The 20,324-nt window shown below is 38.4% G+C and overlaps 1 protein-coding gene across 2 annotated transcripts; it reads left to right on the plus strand.

The window, feature by feature from the left end:
* Positions 1–449: 449 nt before the first annotated feature.
* On the plus strand, positions 450–14,841 carry LOC311294110 (histo-blood group ABO system transferase-like). Of its 2 annotated transcripts, XM_084414780.1 has the most exons (6): positions 450–552; positions 9,298–9,416; positions 10,632–10,667; positions 11,002–11,025; positions 13,200–13,334; positions 13,866–14,841. In XM_084414780.1, the coding sequence occupies exons 2-6, from the start codon at positions 9,352–9,354 to the stop codon at positions 14,554–14,556; spliced, it is 951 nt and encodes a 316-aa protein (XP_084270906.1). In that variant the 5' UTR covers positions 450–552; positions 9,298–9,351; the 3' UTR covers positions 14,557–14,841. The 2 variants fall into 2 exon arrangements, with proteins under 2 accessions (XP_084270906.1, XP_084270907.1); XM_084414781.1 differs by lacking the exon at positions 13,200–13,334 and having other exon boundaries at positions 484–552.
* The last annotated feature ends 5,483 nt before the right edge of the window (positions 14,842–20,324 follow it).

Below are 20,324 nucleotides of genomic sequence, written 5' to 3' on the forward strand. Positions count from 1 at the left end.
TTTTTTGAATCTCCTTTTTGTATCCCCTTGACAGATTGATGAACAAATCTACCAAACCAGATGTATTTTTAGATCACATCACATAGTTTGAGCTATTACCTTCAGGTCTGAGATTTCGAATGCCATGACAAAAAAAAAAAAAAGGAGAAATGGGGGGAAAACCCCTTTTGTTACAGGTTTTTAAAATGTTTTTACATTTTTTAAAAGTGTTTTTGTTTTTGTTTGTGCAGAGTAAAACGGAGTAGGTCTCTCAGGGATGAATTGGGGTGTATTTTATTGGTGATGGACGGGATTTTTACAGTTGTGATGTGTAGCCTAGATTATTTGTGTGAATCAGTGAATGTCTATTAACTCACTGAAAATTTCTTTACAATGGGGATAAAAGTCAATACAACACTTTGAGTTTCAGAGTTACCAGCCACAAAAGAGCAGTCATTTACTAGGCTACCACTGCAAAATGCCTTATCCTGAAGTCACTATAGAGTTCTCATCTGCATGTTCCCGGTCTCACAAAATACGTCATCATCTTGTCAGAGTGAGAGATCGGTTCAGGTACTGAAAGTTGCTTGCTGGTGGTAGGCTACTATTGTAGAAACGTGCAGCACGAAAATATTAGGATGTCGCGTAAGTTCATCAGTTGTTGTAGAGAAACTGCATCTCAGCTCAGCCCTTCGAGGCTACCTAACGTTAGGAATGTGTGACTAATTTTTAACGATGTGCTGTGATTGTTTTGATATGCATATGCAAGGACGCATGTAGCTCAGTAGCCTATAGATCTTGGTTGCAAAATTGTTGCTTAACGCAGTGGGTATTCAGTAAACTTTATATTGTTCCTCTTAGCATCACGAAATTCACATCTCATTCAAAACAGTGATTACATTTTATACAGAAAACGAGCAAAGAACGGGTTGCCAGGTCCCCCAAAAAATCCAGCACAAAATCGACTGCAAACGCGCAAAAAATGGGACTAAAACTAGAAACCCGCCGTACTCAAAACTTAATAATTTATTAATGGGATTCATCATGTTTAGCAACAAAGATACTGATCCTATCCCATCTTGTCATGTGCATTAATCTCAACATTATTCTCAAACTGAACAGCCTCTATCTCTCATCTGCTACACCTGTTTAATATTATGAACCAGTTGCTGATCTTCCTTCTCTGAGATTTTTTTTTAATTTTTTATAGATTTGTTTTTCAGTGGTGTTAACATGGCCTTACTTACGAAAGACTATAAAAAACGTTATACTTTCAGTCTACTTTGTATGTACTTATCATAAATATATACACTCCTCGGAAAAATACTTAACCCTAAAACTGGCAATGTGATCTGGGTGTAACATAGTTTTTGTCGTCTTTTTTGGGGCGTAAGAATGATTTTTTCATCAAATCCTTTTATCATTTTTCACAGCCTGGTCTGTCTTGAGTATGCTGGTCACATGATTTGTTTAAAAAAATTTGTGATTAATTAGTCAGCCTGACCTAAATCCAACATGGCTGCCAGTGGTGCAGGACATTCAGATTTTGAGATAAGTAAATATATATTAAACTTACTTTTCTTTTGAAAAAAATAATACTAACACTGCTAACATTAATTATGAACATTGTCTTAAGGTGCTGAAAAAGAAAATGTATAAAAATGTTGTTCATGTTGTTATTTAGCACGTTTTGAAATATATGTTACACCTGAGTCACATTGCCACTTTTGGGTATAAAAAAGGGATTAACTTTGTATTCATTTTTGTAACAATCTTTGTAGTCTGAGGTTGTTGTTTTTTTACAAATTATAAAATGTACAGGTTAAACTGATCTGTCTTGAGTATGCTGGTCACATGATTTGCTTCAAGTTATCTGTGATCAATTAGTCAGCCTGAATCCTGAACATAAATCCAATTTTTTTTACCATTTTACCTATTTTGTTTTACCATTTTTATGGTAACGCAAGGTCCGATTTCAAAACGGTTTTCACAGGCTGAATCTTGAGTTTGTAAGCTTTCCAATGATATATAATTTGTCAACATTATATGAGTTGAAGTATAGGATATAATTGTTTTAAACATGCAATGGCAGTTACAGTTATAGATTTTTTTTATACTCTAAACAGGCAATGTGATCTGGGAGTCACAACTCATAAAATCCAAAATACATAACATTTTTCAAAAATTCTTTTGGAAATGATTTACTTAAGTCCAGATGATATAAAATTATTTGTTGCTTATCATTTTCTACTCTTGCCTGTTTAAGGGTTAAAATTGCATTTAAATATAGGATAGGCTACTTGACTACTGACAGAAAAGACTTAAGTATAGGCCTATTTGGCTATAGCCTATTTGTACTCAAACTGAATCGAACGGCTTTGAGAGCATAACATAGGGTGCATTCTAAAAAACAAAACTATAATATAGCTGCGAGCAGCGATTGCGGGCCCAAGCCGGTGGCACCGCCACCCTGGTGCCTATAGTTACACTAAAGGCACCGGGGTGGCGGTGTCACCGGCTTGGGCCCTCCAATATATTGATCTGAAATCTACTATCATTTGCTGCAAATAGGTTGACTATTTTATTATTATATTTTATTACTGCTATAATGAACCGGCTGCAATGTCAAGATTGCAATGCTGGAATGCACAGTGTGAGTGTGTGTGTGTGTGTGTGTGTGTGTGTGTGTGTGTGTGTGTGAGGCGCGGGCGCGATCGAACAGTGGAAACATAAAAATATAGGCTACTCCGTCATTTTGTTCATACAGGACATCATTTAAACTGCAATGTGTTTACTTATATTTATGTACACTCGCAATAAAACACAACATTGTGCTTTTGTAAAAAAAACATTCAAGCAATCCCACCCCCGAAATGGCGCTATTTTTAAAATGAAACTTAAGATGCTCACGGCTGCATGGGCATTCATAACAGTGCGCGACTGCACGTCCACGGCGAGGAACGAGCAGATCAGTCAACGTTTTTTATTTCATTCCTACTTCCATAGGAATTCATTGAAAACACTCGCTCTACTCTGCACCATTATCAATGTCTGTGCAGACGAACATATTTTACTTTCGTTTTTTTAAGTTAGCAATTCAAAAGCCCCCTGTGGTGTCACACGTCGATTAACCGGTGGTAAAATATTCTCACCGTCACATACCTAGTATATTTTTATATAGATACAATAGGCCTACCTGATTTTGAACACAAGAGGGCAGTATAGCCCTATGTATGCCTTGATTTATTTTTATTTTTTTACTTTACTGTTTTTAAACTTAGAAATATCAGAACTAAACCAATTTTATTCTATAATTTTATAAAGAAATAAATGGTGTATAATTACATTTTTAGAAGATATGAGGCTTTTAGTGTTTCCTTTTTTGACATTACTTTAATCCCTCACTATAGCAAAACCATTTGAGATGTTTATTATCCGTTCACAATTTAGCATCTTTAATGTATTTTCATCGTGTTGAAAAAGTTTGGTGTGAATAAAATAAACCACTTAGGAGGAGTAGCTAAAACAGAGTCTGAAATATCCCAAAAATCCACATTCAGACCTAAATATCTGACTTCCTGTTGGTCGGAGCTAATGACTGTAAATTAGAAAGTTGTCCGGCTCGATGAGAACAATATACGTACTGATTTTTGTTACTGTATGTAAAACTAACCCCCCCACTTTTGTCAAAAGCATTTTGAAAGTGACACACTTCCTGCTGCCAGTTGGTGGCGCTATAACTTTGACTCACAATAGTTGCATCCATCTGATCGGTCTCTTACCACAAACACACTGGTGAAGTTTCATCAAGATCAGTTAATGTTTGCAGAAGTTATACCACTTCATGTTTCTCTTTTCTCGCCATAAATTTGTTTCCTTGCCACGGCCAAACCGTTGGAGATATAAAAAATCCGTCCGCATTTTAGCATCCTCAATGTCTTGACTTTATGCACACTAGGCTTGGGCTGTATTCGAATTTTGAAACCGTCAAACCGCCTCCCTATTTTACCGGGGTATACGGTATTACCGTGACTAATTAAAAATTATGACATAATGGGCTCAGACAGTGTCACCAAACTGTTGGCTTGTGCCTACACCGTTCAGAAACTGAATGCCAGATCGGGCAAAAAAACAACAACAAGAAAATCAAGCCCAACCCCTGCACGTTGTGTCTGAGTCAGGCCGACGGCATTAACTGTTATTATGAGCCGGAGCCCACCATTATTCAACATAATATCTGTGTGCGTGCAACAAGCAAGAAGTGCCTAATCCGGTGACACGTGTCCATTGATTTTTATTAATAAAACTTTTCTGCAAAGATGGAAGTTGACGATCGCCATCTCTGTAGTGAACGCGCCTATTGAGATAAATGCACATCATTACACAATCAGAGAGTGGCCTTTTTCTTTTAGTTTTGAATTGTTTCGTTTAAAGAAATTGACGATCGGCATCTCCGTAGTGAACGCTATAGAGAGAAATGCACATCATGGATTACAGAGAGTAGGCTAGTCTATTTATTTTCGTTTTGAATGGTTTCGTTTACTGAAATTGACGATCGCATCTCCGTATGAACGCGCCTAGAGAGAAATGCACATCGTGGATTACTTAGCCTAATCAGTGAGTAGCCTATTTCTTTCGTTTTGAATTGTTTCGTTTAAAGAAATTGACGATCGCATCTCTGTATGAACGCGCCTAGAGAGAAATGCACATCATGGATTACTTAGCCTAATCAGTGAGTAGCCTATTTCTTTCGTTTTGAATTGTTTCGTTTAAAGAAATTGACGATCGCATCTCCGTATGAACGCGCCTCGAGAGAAATGCACACCATTGATTAATCAGACTATATTTCTTTTCGTTTTGAATGGTTTCGTTTACTGAAATTGACGATCGCATCTCTGTATGAACGCGCCTAGAGAGAAATGCACATCGTGGATTACTTAGCCTAATCAGTGAGTAGCCTATTTCTTTCGTTTTGAATTGTTACATTTAAAGAAATTGACGATCGCCATCTCTGTATGAACGCGCCTCGAGAGAAATGCACACCATTGATTAATCAGACTATATTTCTTTTCGTTTTGAATGGTTTCGTTTACTGAAATTGACGATCGCATCTCTGTATGAACGCGCCTAGAGAGAAATGCACATCGTGGATTACTTAGCCTAATCAGTGAGTAGCCTATTTCTTTCGTTTTGAATTGTTACATTTAAAGAAATTGACGATCGCCATCTCTGTATGAACGCGCCTCGAGAGAAATGCACACCATTGATTAATCAGACTATATTTCTTTTCGTTTTGAATGGTTTCGTTTACTGAAATTGACGATCGCATCTCTGTATGAACGCGCCTAGAGAGAAATGCACATCGTGGATTACTTAGCCTAATCAGTGAGTAGCCTATTTCTTTCGTTTTGAATTGTTTCGTTTAAAGAAATTGACGATCGCATCTCTGTATGAACGAGAGAAATGCACATCATGGATTACTTAGCCTAATCAGTGAGTTGCCTATTTCTTTCGTTTTTAATTGTTTCGTTTAAAGAAATTTCAAGCTTTATTTATTTGTCATGTCAGTGAGGCATAGCCTTTTTTATGAGATTTCAATGCAAGTGACAGCGGCATGCCCATCATGTCATGATTATATTAAATCCAGGCAATATTGGTTGATGAAAATTTTATAAAAATTTAGATACAATTTATACAAAACGAAATTCGTTTTAAAGAGGCCTTTTACAAAACTAAATTTATTGAAGTGGTCAAATCGTCTGACTCCCGATGCATCCCATCTTATTTGTGCTGTTCACTTTTCATAATCAACAAAGATGGAAAAAATAACATTATAATATTTTAACAAATACGAAACTTAATGCGCTTTTGTATCCTGGCAGCAGTGAGTGGGCGGTTTTTTTCCGAGATGCGATGTTAGAGGTGTTTACATCTCTCGCGGTCACCTTTTTATTGCACAATTTACAAATTGCCTCGTCAGTATTTACCGCCTCTCCCTTCTCATTCGGTTGGAACCAGAAATATTGCCAAACTGCAACCACACATAAGCATTTTTTAGGCAATAAATAAATTATATATATTATAGGCTATATAAGTGCCGGTAATGACGGTATTGAAACTGATACCGGTGCTATTTTAAGATCCCGCGGTATCCGATATTACCGTAATACCGCCCAACCCTAATGCACACCGAGTTTGGTGGGGATTGGATGAATTCTCTAGGAGGAGTATTTCAAATTCCACAGCAAGCGTTTTTCAAACAACCCATAATAGCTGACTTCCTGTTGGGCTGGCGTAAAACTTGACGGAGGGAAAGTTGTTTGGCCCGATGAGATCTATATGTGTACCGAGTTTCATATTAATTCATGCAAGCGTGTTTGATATATGGACCAAGTTTTCAGACCCTGTTCAAGGGGGCGCTGTTGAGCCCCCCTGCCACGCCCGTTTCTGAAACTTTACACGTCTACTGGCTAATAAGTATGATGTGTCTGTCGAGTTTCATTCAATTTCAAGCATGCTAAGAGTCTCAAAAGCAACCGAAAAGAATATTAAAGTTTGATGCGTTGCCACGGCAACAGTATCTAAGATATCAATAATCCTTTCACAGGTCTACATCTGCCGCGTGTTAACATTATACACATAAAGTTTGAAGCAAATTGGGTAAAAATAAGAGGGTGATTTCAAAGCATTTTGAAAGTGACAAACTTCCTGCTGCCAGTTGGTGGCGCTATAACTTTGACTCACAATAGTCACATCCATGTGATCGGCCTCTTACAACGAACACAATGCGGAAGTTTCATCAAGATCAGTTAATGTATGCTGAAGTTATAATACATTTCCTGTGTCCCTTATTCACCATAAATTAGTTTCCTCACCACGGCCAAACCGTTTGAGATATCAAAAATCCGTCCGCAATTTATCATCCTCTATGTCTTGACTTCATGCTGACCGAGTTTGGAGACGATTGGATGAATTCTTTAGGAGGAGTACATCAAATTCCACAGCATGCGTTTCCAAACAACCGGGAGAAATGTGATTAATATTTCAAGGGGTAAGAAAATAACAATAACATTAATAGTCATGTCGAGACAGCGATAAATGTAAGATTAAGATTTGATATACATCTCAAAGTTCAGTTTATCTTTAAAGGTCCCATTGCATGGATTATTTTATTATTTTAGAATGTGTCCTGGGGTGTCCTTATAATCTTAGTATGTTGTTTAGATCAAAAGTTGTTATAATTTAGAAATAAAAGGCATATTTTTGCCTCTGATTTGAGCGCTCTGTTTGAAGGGGCGTGTCTGCTGTGAGACTTCAGTGTAAACGCCCACTGATTGGCTGACATGCTTGCATATGAAATATCTAGCATTACATGTGGAACTCTCTCGAAAACTTTTACTATTACAGCTATTATACGTTTTTACTATTACAGCTATCGAAATTAACGAATCGTGAGAAGTTTAAGTATTTAGATCTATTCCCATCACATAAAAGGTTGCAGTGATGAGCATTGAGCAGATGACAGCCTGTTGATCGCGTGAATGAAGATCTTATCATTGCAACGCAGTTTCTGCACTCTCACTAATGATTTATGACACTAATGACAATGCAAACATGAGGTAGTAAGAAGTACAGTAAGAGCTTCGTTGTGCAGTGTAACCGCGTCATTGATTTCATAACGAGTTTTGGCAAGTGTCCAGATAAACTCGCGCTGTGTGATTGACAGCTTGGGCGATTGGAAAGGGATTGTTCTTTGATCGCTTTCTGTATATATATTAATCACAATTGAAGTAAGATTATTTTCATCCTACTAAGAGAAACGACGTGAAGTTGATCGTTTAGTCACTGGCTTGATTTACTGATGCATAAACAGTATTGAACGACTTTGAGAGAAAGATTATCTGTCTGAACTTGAACAATTACACATCAGAAATTCACATAATCAACTGGTTCTTCAGCGGCTCAGATGAAGGAACTAAAAAAATACTTTTGTGTTCATTTGTACATCCAAACACTGAGCAACTGCCATGCTTCGCTCGTTTGCAAGCCATGATGTGTCTCGAGGAAAAAACAATATCGCGCTTGCGCAGCTCATTTTCTCATGGGCGGGACAAATTATTTTTGTGGGCAAATAAGAGAAAGGGGAGGTAACCTTTCCCCTTATGACGACATAAGGGGAAGATTTCTAGATTCGCCCGTCTGAGCTTTCATTTTCTCAAAAATACCTAGGGCTTGGTTTACACCCATCAAAACGTCTAGCCACTGGGGGATCATAGGCAGGCTAGGGAAACTCATATTAAGGTTAAAAAACCTCATAAAGTAAAATTTTCATGCAGTGGGACCTTTAAAGTACAGTTTTCTTACCGTGAGATAGAAGTTGTACAGTTAGTTCTAAGGGACTATACCTGCGCCTGCACGCCCCCGCCCATTAGATCCAGCGAGGTGGAGCTAGAGCTTGGGCTATCTATTTTCACTGTTCTACAGAAGGGGGCGCTATTAACCATCTTCTGAAAGAATACATCATCTCAGGATTTTAAAAAAACATTACGAATAAAACAAACAATTATAAAATAACGATCATCTAATATTAAACAGCATTTAAATCAAAACTGCCAAATACAGCCTACCGAATGAAATGTCGATCCCACGAAGGGAAAGCGACTTTGAAGCTTTGGGGGTGTTGATGGACTCTATCTACTCCAGTGTTCTTCAACCCTGCTCCTGAAGGACCCCCAACACTGCACGTTTTCTTTGTCTCCCTAATCAAACATACCTGATTCAACTCATCAGCTCATTAACCTTACAAGTACTAACTAGTATTTTTTGAGAGTATACTTCAAAATGTACTTTCATAAACTAAAAAATATGCTTTAAGTATTTTACTAGTAAACTATCAATATACCTATAAGTTCACTTGAAGTATAGTTGCAGTACAAATGAAAAACTTGTTGTGTACTCAAAGTTAACTACTTTTACACTTAAAGTATTTTATATGCTAAAAATGGGCCAATTTAGTTTTGAAACAGTACACAGAACCAGTTCTTAAACTTTGCGATAGGTGCCTACTTTGTACGGTTATACGGTTTTATTTCAACACTTGCTCTATACTGCATGAATGCAGAAACATGCTTAAAAGCAGGATGTGCTGAAGGATGTGGAACAGTCATTGGCTGTTGCATTATGTCTGCTTTGAATTACTTATAATATCTGTGTTTGTAAAGCTCCACCTTAGCCAGGCTTTTATTTGACTTTCAAATCTTTTCAGTAAAATCAGTAAACAAACTCATCTTGGCAGATATTTTCACTCTCATTTTCCAGTTCAATCCATCAAGTGAATAAAGACACAAGACCCAGCTGCATGATACGCCAATAATGCGACTCCGTCAGAGTGTTCATTTCTTCCTTTTTGGCATGTTTGTTGGCTTATCACTGAGTGGGTATGTAATTTTTTTTTGAAAATCTGTTGCTGATATTCTCACACTTGTTTTCAGTCTATTTACTAAATGTAATTGTCATACTTTTGTAGTGAAATTAGTGACTAACACAATTTGACATGTTTATAAATAATTCTTAAAGCATTTGCCTTTTTTCTTTTTAAAAGATAGCTTGATAGTTATTTGATCACTGAGGGAAAATGTGTTTTCTATAGACTGGTTTAAGCTCAGATCTCCCTAAACAAACACAAAACAGTAACTATTCATTACTGAATGCAGGTCTCAGAAGACATGAAGTGTTATTCTCAAAGATATAAGTAATCATACAGACAGCCAGTGAGGTTATCTCCCTTCCCCCATGTTCCAATGAAACTTTAATGCCTATGTGTTGTTCATATGTTCTCAGTATTTGTGTATTTGGGAAACCAAATATATGAACAATTGACAAAATGATGGAACATTTGAAAAGACATTCAGTGTTTAATGGGAAATTGTGGATGCTCTTAAGTAAAAATGATTCAGTAAAGTCAAATAAAACAAATATGCTTTATAAAGCCACGTATTAAAAGGCAAGAGAGGCTGAAAGTAAAATACATTGGTACTAATGGAGCTTATAGATGAGACCCTTTTTTATTGGTTGAAAATTGAAAATTTTCAGAGTGTTTATTTTATTTATTTATTTTGTTTTTCTACTACTGTTGAGCTAATGGGTCATTTTCCATCATGTGTGTATGTATGTAGCCTATAAATAATTTCATCTGAAATATTCTGTGTAATTTTATGTAGATAGAAATGGACTCTAAAGTGTACAATATTCATGAATGTGCCAAAAATGTCAAAGTTTTAAAGGCTCAAATTGTGTGTTATATTATATTGTTGAACACAAAATCTAAAGACAACAACACAATGGAATGGAAGTCCTTTTTAAAAGAGCCTGTCCTGTTTTATTAGCTGACCAGTCTGAAGCATCATTTATTTCTCTGTAAATATTTTATTTATATAGATTTCCTTCTTTCCCGATTTAAGATGATATAGGAGCTGTGCATATAGGCTAATATTTAGTTTGAGCCCCTGAGGTTGACTTGACAAACTACATTTTTGAAGGTTCAGCACCTCCGTCCACAGACCATTGACAAGGGAAAATCTACTACTATTGTGAGGGTGTCTACACACATTTCCAAAAGATCTTTGCTTATTTGATTATGTCTTCTCTCACAGGCTCATTTTATTGAGTTACACTTCCAGTTGGTTTAGGTAAGTAGCCTACTGTACATACGTTTATGTGAACATTAAACATTCAATTTCAGTCTGAATAAAACAATAATTAGTTTTATTAAATTGTCACATGTAACTGCTTTAGTTCATACCAGTCCAATTATTGTGTAAGTCAGACAAACAGATAATACAATTGTAGCTCAGTTTTGTTCTACGCATGCTCCAAAATCTTTTACATGTTCGATAATTATCATGCCTTGTGTCACGTATAAAGACTACACAAAACCCCGCCGCTGTAGTTCGAATACAGTGCTGCGATAAGGTATTTTGTGTTATACAGTCTATTCCTGCATAATTGTGTTTTGGTTTGCAGAAATCAACAAACAGACGAATTAAGGTAAGTACTCAATGCATACACTCATAAATTAATTCTCTCTTCAACTTATACATAAAAATCTCATGTGCACACTTGCACAATAAGACTTGACAGAATTCAGTTTAACCCTTTAAAGCCGCACGTATCATATTTGATACACGAGTTTCTAAGACATATATTGAATCAGTGAGAGCAATACTTTCTTTGAAAACCTGTTGTATCTATTTTGATACGTGTATTCTGCCATCTTGTGGAATTTCACTGTACTGCAGGCAGTAGAGGGGTGATTTTTTAGCTTTTCAAAATGGCGGCTGCGATTGGATCAAGCCAGACGCTTTCGGCAGTAAAATAAAGGCTAATTTCAAGTTGTTAAGATAAAAAATAATATTGGATTGCGCCTGATATAATTAATTTAACACTTTCTGAATTGAAATAATGCATAATTACTTAATAATTTAATCGTTAAATTACAAGTAAATCGTGTTGGAAATTGTGTATCAAATTTGATACTGCAGGTATTAATGGTAATGTCAAATTGTAGTAATGTTATCTACTTTATGACTACCACAATGCAAACACAAACAATATTGGGATGATTCAATTAATGGCAATTAATGACTGAAATGCCATAGTAACCCTCTGGGCTATAGACGTATTGCAGATGAGCAAACACTCTTAAAAATACGTCTTCCAGATGTAAAATGCACATCAAATAGTCGGTGCTATCTGGGATATGTCGCCCATTTTCGGGCGGGAGGAAGCTAAGTGTGACTTTTTTTTACGACCCTTTAACATATCAGAAAAGGTAGGTATCGTTTGAAAGAACTCTTTTTAAATTTTTTGAAAATATAAATTACATTACATTTGGACATTGTCCTGCCAAGAAACGGCGGATAAAAGACAATATATATATATATAATTTTTATTATGATTTTGCATATCTTTCTTATTTGTCATGGAATAACTCAGGAAGGAAATAAGGTAGGAGGAAAATTATTTTTTAGTGAAGTCCCCCTACAATAAAATAATAATTTTTGGATAAAGGAATCTAAACAGCATTTGGAAAAGAGATGGCCTTTTTGTACAGTCTTTGACACCCCCTCATGGGCATTTTTTTCTCCATGAAGAATATCATGTCATAAAAGCAATAGATTATGTTAATTTTGGGCTCATTTTAATTGTAATAATATGCTGTAAAAAATGAAGTGCCATTTTCAATTATCTGAGAATGTTTCATGAGCTGTATGATGTTTTTGACACATTGCAGTACATTATTTTATAGATTATGAAAAAAAAGAAATTCTATTTATCAGCAAATAACTCAGCAATACTTAAGAGTTTTTCAAAGTGGATACATTCACTGTAAAGTTCAGACTCTAAGCTTTCAAATGACATCAACTTTGTGTTAATCAAGGCAAGATTTTTGAAAAATATGGTAATGAATATTTTCGCAGCTAGGTGGCGCCTGCTGGCGGTACACTCGGTTTTAGAGGGATTACTCAGCACTCGTTTGGAGTTAATAAATGTAATTAGATGCATTAAAAAGCTGAGATCCTAAGCTTTAAAATGATATATAATTTGTGTTGTTCCATTCAGTGGTTGCTTAGTAATAAAACAAATATATTTCCGAATGGGAATAAATCAAATAAATAAATAAAAAAGCTATAGGCCGCCTAAAGCAATAGGCCGCCAAAGTGCATCTTTGCACTTTGTTGGTGCAAAGATGCAAGCATTGCACCAACAATCACTTCTCACATGTGTACTGTGAGAAGTGTAAGGTGCATCTTTGCCTGAACAAAGACAGAAACTGCTATGTTTTCAAACTGTTAAAGGCATAATAGATTTTTTGTATCTAAACTCTACACGGTTGTAAGCAAAACGTCCCCAAAAAGCCTGATGTATCAAATGTGATACAAAAAATATATCATAAACAAAATGAGTTGGCAAAAAAAATTTTTTTAATTTTGATTCAAGGCTTAATAAACATCTAATTTCCCAAAATATATAATTTTCTGCCATTTTTTTAATGTGTCAGGCTTTAAAGGGTTAATACCCTTACATATAGCCTATATGTACTTTCAGAATACAAAATGTTGAAAATATTTTTTACAGTTTACAGTGTAAACATGCTTAGATATAAACACGTGTGTGTGCGTGCGTGTGTGTGTGTGTGTGTGTGTGTGTTTAATACACAGTGTGCCAGACATTGTTTCTATGACACCATGGTTAGCCCCAGTTGTTTGGGAGGGAACCTTTGACTCCATACTGATTGACTCTATCTTCAAACAACAAAACATCACTATAGCGACCACTGTCTTCGCTTTGGGAAAGTAATAAAGTTACTTCTCAAACTCTCAAAATAACAATTTTTCTCTCTATCATTTATTAATATTCTTGGGTGACTTTGTAATGTCTTTAGATTATGGAATGGAAGTATTTTGGGCCAAATTACACCTCATATTCACATTCTCATGCTGGCTTCCTGTTACAACAACAGGACCAAATTTGCATCACCGTTGTAAAACTTGTTCACTTTGTTTGAGGATGATTGCATGATTACACATAACCACAACTAAATGCAGCCACATAGATAACGCCATCTGATCTTCACACACAGAGTCCAATCTATATCTCTGAATCTGATACTGCATTTTTGTGGCAGAATCAGAGAGATGTAGATTTGAGATGTCTGATTTGTTTCAACAGCCATTACTCCAGTCTTCAGCGTCACATGGTCTAACAGAAATCATTCTAATATGCTGATTTGATACTGAAGAAATATTTCTATTATTATAATGTTGAAAAAGCATACACACATAACATTTATATTTTTTCAATATCTGTTCCTCACTCTTTTTCAGATACACACGTTTCCTCAAAGATTTTCTGGAGTCAGCGGAGGAGCATTACTTTGTTGGATTTCGAGTGCATTACTACTTGTTTACGGATCAACCAGGAGAAGTTCCTGAAGTAAAGATGGGTGAAAATCATCATTTGACAGTTCGGAGTGTTCCGAGTTTGGACAGATGGCAGGACATAAGTATGGGCAGGATGGAAATACTAGAAAAACTAATAAAGAACGAACTGGCCAGTGAAGCTGACTATATTTTCTGCCTGGACGTGGATACAAAGTTCTATGGCCGCTGGGGGGCGGAGTCTTTGGGGCGTCTGGTCGGTGTGATACATCCTTGGTTCTTTGATTATCCAAGAGATCAATTCACATATGAGCGTAGACCCGAGTCTCAAGCATTCATTCCAGCTGGGGAAGGTGATTATTATTACACTGCTGCTGCATTTGGTGGCTCATTGGCTGATGTACATCATCTCACCAAAACCTGCCGGGAACAGCTGAACATTGATGCTGCAAACTCCATTGAGGCGATATGGCACGAGGAGTCTCACTTGAACAAGTATTTCCTTTATAACAAACCCAGTAAACTGCTCTCTCCTGAATATCTGTGGCGGGACATCAGTATCAGTGCAGCCCAAGTAAAAATGATTCGCTTCTCTCACGTAGCTAAAAACAATGCAGAAGTTCGTCCAAACTTCTAGCAACTTTTATTTAACATCGTGTTTCACAAAAAAGCATAATTTCCCTATCCCTTAGTTTTGAGACATAAACTGGTCAAACTGGTTTGACAAAGCATTGTGAACGATTGTAGATAACAAATCTGAGTCAAAAACACATTGCAAGCACATTAGCGTTCCACAGGGAAATCAGTTTTGAATTTGACTGAATATGTTGAATACCTTTGTTAAATCCTGATTAAATAATGTGTCATAATAGTTTTCTGACGTCTGATTGATAAGTTAATAAAGATGCTATGTGTGTAATTTAATGTTCTTGTGAGCTGTGAATCAGTAATGACTAGATGTACTCATATAAAACATCCAACAATATTTCAGGCTACATTGCAAATCATCTTTGTAAGTTTCCTAGCAAGAAAATATCTTAACATCCTTAAAACAACTTTCATTTACCTGAGAAGCAAATGGCATAAAATATTAATTCTTGCTTTTTTGCATTTTGTCTTGGTCTATTTGCAGATATTTTTGTCCCCCACTTGTTTTAAACATAAACTTCATTTAATGTTTTATTTGTTTATTATCCTGTGGATAAGACACAATCAAGTCTCATTTACTAAATGCCACAATATGTCTGTGTGCACTGTACAGTCCTGGGATTGTATTGCAACCTGCTGCTCCTGTAATTCAATCCTCTTATTTGCCCACCTGTCCTATAACTACTGGGCAATTACAGAAAACCTTAGAATGTCTGTTAGACAATCAGAATAAAGAATTTAACAGCGCTATGGCGTAGCTACCCTAGTGAAAAATAAATATATTGAATTGTATTTAAAATACATTTATTTCATGATAAGTATACTAAAAATAGATGGACATGTCTGTACTAACTGAAAATACACTGTAAATGTAGTTATTTCATGCTTTCATCAAGCACACAAACTTAGTGCACTACAAATTCATTTGTAAAGTAGTAAGTATACCTTTACAAATGCAATTGGGGAAGGATGAAATATTTATTAAGAAAGTACACTGGGGTTCTTAATTCCATCTACAACATGTTTGAAACTTTTTTTTGTTTTGTTTTTAAATATGACCTACACACGCACACACCCATTTGTATATATACCCACCCATATATATATAATTTAAACTAACTGGACGAAACCTTTGAAAGAGGATGCCCACTTCATAACCCCAATGACATGTCCATGCTCACTCAGTCCAAAAACTTTAGTCTTTGTTAAGGTTTGAATTAGGCAACTCATCTTATGATCTTGTAGATCAGTGTGTTAAACTCAGTTCCTGGGGGGCCACAGCCCCTGCAGAGTTTTGCTTCAACCTTAATTAAACACTTGATTCAGCTAATTAAGTCCTTCAGGCTTATTTGAAAACCACAGGTTTGTATGCTTGAGCAGGGTTGGAACTGAAATCTGCAAGGCTGTGGCCCTCCAGGAACTGAATTTGTAGATGTATGAGGAATTGAGGATACAAATTCATTGTTTATGATAAACAAAATGGGCTTACCTCAAGGCTCAATCTTAAGCCCCTTGCTTTTTAGTTTGTTTATAAATGATTTACCATGTTGTTGTCCAGATGTTGAATGTCAGCTTTATGCTGATGATACATTAATTTATATATCTGAAACTTGCATTGAATTGAAACTTGAGATGTTGTATAATCGGGCTCTAAAAAATAATTGATTAAAAGCCAAATCGATGGCATCACTGGCACATAAAAAAAAAATATATATATATATATATGCTTAGTTTTACAAATTAAAAAAAAAACATTGTCAGAAAAAAGGGTACAGTAGGAGTCCATTTCTGTTCCCAAAGGTACAATCTACACTAACGTACCCCATAGGGCTTATTATTGGACCTCAAGGTATGTACCCTTTTGAGGGTCAAAAAGCATTAAAAGGTACATATATGTACCGTTTCTTTTAAAGGTTAAGGTACAATATTGTACCCTTGAGGGTACAGCCCCAGTGAAAAGCCATTGTACCCCTAAAGGTACAATTATGTACTTTATTTTCTGAGAGTGTATATAAAATAGATTTTTTTTAATGTTTGCACAATAAGGCACCATCTGGTCTATGTAAATTGATAAAGAGATAGGATCATAAAATGCTGGCGGTCGAGAAAGCGCTGAAGCACTTCCTCCCATACCTGCGGGATCACCATGTACTAGTCTGCACGGACAATACGTCAGTGGTGTCCTACGTGAACCGTCAGGGCGGTGTCAGATCCATAATTCTCTCCGCCCTGGCGGAACGCCTCCTCGTTTGGGCTCAGCACTCACTGCGCTCGCTGAGAGCCGCGCATGTGCCCGGTCACCTGAACGATGGTCCAGACAGACTGTCCAGAGACAATGTTCCCCCGGGGGAATGGTCTTTGCATCCCCAGACAGTCCAGTTACTGTGGCGCCTTTTCGTCAAAGCGAAAGTCGACCTCTTTGCGTCAAAAGACAACGCTCACTGCCCAAGGTTCTTTTCAAAGAACGAGGATGCGCTGGCCCAAACCTGGCCCAGCGGCCCGCTGTACGCTTTCCCCCCGGTCTCACTGTTGCCACAGGTCATCGGGGGAATCAGGGAAACGCGCCACTCAGTGCTCCTCATAGCCCCGCACTGGGAGAATCAATCGTGGCTCCCGGAGTTAATGCAGCTGGCAGACACAGCCCCATGGCCGATCCCGGTGAGAAGAGACCTCCTCTCTCAATCCCGCGGCTCGATCTGGCATCCTCATCCAGAGCGCTGGTCTCTGCATGCATGGATACTCAACGAATACCCGTTGACCTGCCAAAAGGGGTTGTGAACACGATCACACAGTCTAGAGCTCCCTCTACGAGACGGCTCTACGCGTCTAAATGTTCTGTGTTTAATAAGTGGTGCACCGTCAAAGATTTGGACCCACAAACGTGTGGGGTCTCGCAGGTGCTTTGCTTCCTTCAAGAGCTGCTGGACATGGGCAGGTCCCCCTCCACGCTCAAAGTGTATGTTGCGGCCTGTATTTCAGCGTTCGCCGACTCTGCGCATGGCCGCGCATTAGGAAGGAACGAGTTCATCATCCGCTTCCTTAGAGGAGCCAGGAGGATGAATCCCCCGCGGCCCCCGTCGGTTCCTATTTGGGATCTTTCCCTGGTCCTGGAGGCCTTGAAAGCGCATCCCTTTGAACCTATGGAAACTGTGGATTTCAAATACCTCACGCTCAAAACCGTTTTTCTGATAGCTCTGTCGTCAGTCAAACGTGTGGGTGACCTACACGCGTTATCAGTTAACGCTGCGTGCCTCGAGTTCGGACCTAATGACTCAAAAGTAATTCTCAAACCGAGGCACGGTTACGTCCCCAAAGTGATGGGCACTCCCTTCAGAGCGCAAGTCATTTCTCTCTCAGCCTTGCCGGCATCCGGCAGCGAGGTCGATAATAACCTCCTCTGCCCTGTCAGAGCACTGAGAAATTACATCACGCGCTCCACCGCTGTCAGGCGCTCGGAGCAGCTTTTCGTTTTGTTTGGTGGGCGCACCAAGGGTCTCGCCGCCTCGAAACACAGTCTGTCGAGATGGATAGTGGACGCTATTGCGGCTGCTTATGCGACCAAAAACCTGCAGTGCCCCTTGGGCATCAGAGCTCACTCCACTAGAGGCATGGCCTCGTCGTGGGCTTGGTCCAGCGGGTCCATTTCCATTTCCATTCATGACATTTGTACGGCGGCGGGCTGGGCCTCCCCCTCTACATTTGTTAGGTTTTACAACCTGGAAGTTCCCGCCCTGCAGGCTAAACTTTTATCAGTCTAAGTCGCGCGTATGCCCGGCCCACAATCTCGTGCGCAGGCTACTGCTGTTCGATTTAGCTCCCCTGGTTGAGCTGCACTATAAAGGGTTGTGTCAGTTTCAGTACAGACCGGCTGGGCCGCTCTGCACTCCCTACTGTGTGCTTATGTACATGCGCTAGCCATTCTGTTGGCCGCCCGGCTCCCACTCATCATGTTCCCCGGGCTTTCCCTGGGACTCATTCAGTGGATGCTGGGCGCGCACGGCGTTGACAAGGGGGTTCCCGTAGCGTAAGCAACTTACGCAATACGAGAGAACCTCTCGTAAGAGAACGTAATCGGTTACCTAATGTAACCTCTGTTCTCTCTAGAAGAGGGAACGAGTATTGCGTAACTCGCCGTGCTCGCGCCACGAGCTCATTCGCTTCAGTTGACGAAAACCAGGGAACCAGCCTCCGAGCCTTCCTTATATACGCTAAACCATGCCCCTCCTGTCGGGCTGTGACGCGTGAGGGCGCGCCGTCACGCCGTCACGCCGTCACGCCGTCACGCCGTCACGCCAGGCTCAGTGGTAGGCTGCTGCAGTTGCCGCAGGGCAGCCAATGAGCACGCTAGATAGCCTGCTCTAGGTCTGCGTGCTGCTGCACTGCGTTGACAAGATTATAATAATTAAGGATAATTTTTTGGCTTCATATCTCGAGAAAAGATGACTTTACCCATAGCGTAAGCAACTTACGCAATACTCGTTCCCTCTTCTAGAGAGAACAGAGGTTACATTAGGTAACCGATTACATTTTCTGGATATGTGAGATACAGCTATACTGGGGGGTGTCTATAAAATGTCAGTAAAAGGCACATTTTTTAATTGTGCCATTATTTATAAAGATTACTTTATTGTATTTGAAGCACACAAAAATGATTTCATTAGCACACTTCAAGTTTATTTGGAATGCTATTGCAATGCGTTTTAAAATCAATAAAAGTAAAGGATAGTATGACCTCAGTTTGTTATCAGTATAATATTAATGTATGTTCAGCACTCTTACAGTGTAACTGAATTGCAATTGTAATGTCACCAAAATACATTTAAAGTTTCTGAATTCTGCATTTCAAAACTTAGGTACTTAGTTTAGTAATTAAGTAACTAAGTGTACTTAGGTAGCCTGTATAGCCACTTGGAATAGTTCCACTTTAGCCTATTTAATACAACTTTAGTTGAACTTCAGCACTGCTTTTGGATAACTAAAATGCATTTAGTTCATTAGTACTTATATAAGTTGATTCAGTTTAACAGACTTTAAAGGGTTAGTTCACCCAAAAATGAAAATTCTGTCAGTAATTACTCACCCTCATGTTGTTCCAACCATGTAAGTCTTTCGTTCATCTTCGGATAACAAATTAAGATATTTTTGATGAAATCTGACAGCTGTCTCACTCCTCCATAGGCTTTCAGAGGGACCGAAACTCACCGGCCCAGAATAGTAATTAAAAACATCGTTAAAATAGTCCAAGTGACTACAGTGGCTATACATTAAGTTTATCATGCGACGACAATACTTTTTGTGCGTAAAAACAACAAAAATAACGACTTTATCCAACTATTAGTGTTCTTCAGTGTGGGCCTCTGACGAGAGTTCTCGGGAGCGCCAGGACGCATGCGCGAGAACTGAGATTACGGCGTTCTTCTTCTACTACTAACTTACTTGTTACTGGCTGCTCACTCCTTGGGAATATTATCGCCTTCTACTGTACAAGATGACGTCCTGACATTGCCGGAAGCGCAAAACGGTCTGTTTATAAGCAGAGGAAGACGCGCGCTGTATGTAAGCTATTGATTTCGACACTTATTGTAATTTAGGTCTCAATGATGTCGGGACGTCATCTTGTACAGTAGATGGCGGTAATACTCCCAAGGAGTGAGCAGCCAGTAACAAGTAAGTTAGTAGTAGAAGAAGAACGCCATAACCCCAGTTCTCGCGCATGCGTCCTGGCGCTCCCGAGAACTCTCGTCAGAGGCCCACATT

This window comes from Rutilus rutilus (assembly GCF_951802725.1).
Source record: "Rutilus rutilus genome assembly, chromosome: 7".
NCBI lineage: Eukaryota > Metazoa > Chordata > Actinopteri > Cypriniformes > Leuciscidae > Rutilus > Rutilus rutilus.

Bases quoted from the DNA above. Each gene is read 5' to 3' on its own strand.
- LOC311294110 (XM_084414780.1), top strand. From the start codon at position 9,352: ATGCGACTCCGTCAGAGTGTTCATTTCTTCCTTTTTGGCATGTTTGTT. The intron at 10,668-11,001 runs GTAAGTAGCCTA...TTTGGTTTGCAG, and splicing joins TACACTTCCAGTTGGTTTAG to AAATCAACAAACAGACGAAT. The intron at 11,026-13,199 runs GTAAGTACTCAA...TTTAATACACAG, and splicing joins CAACAAACAGACGAATTAAG to TGTGCCAGACATTGTTTCTA.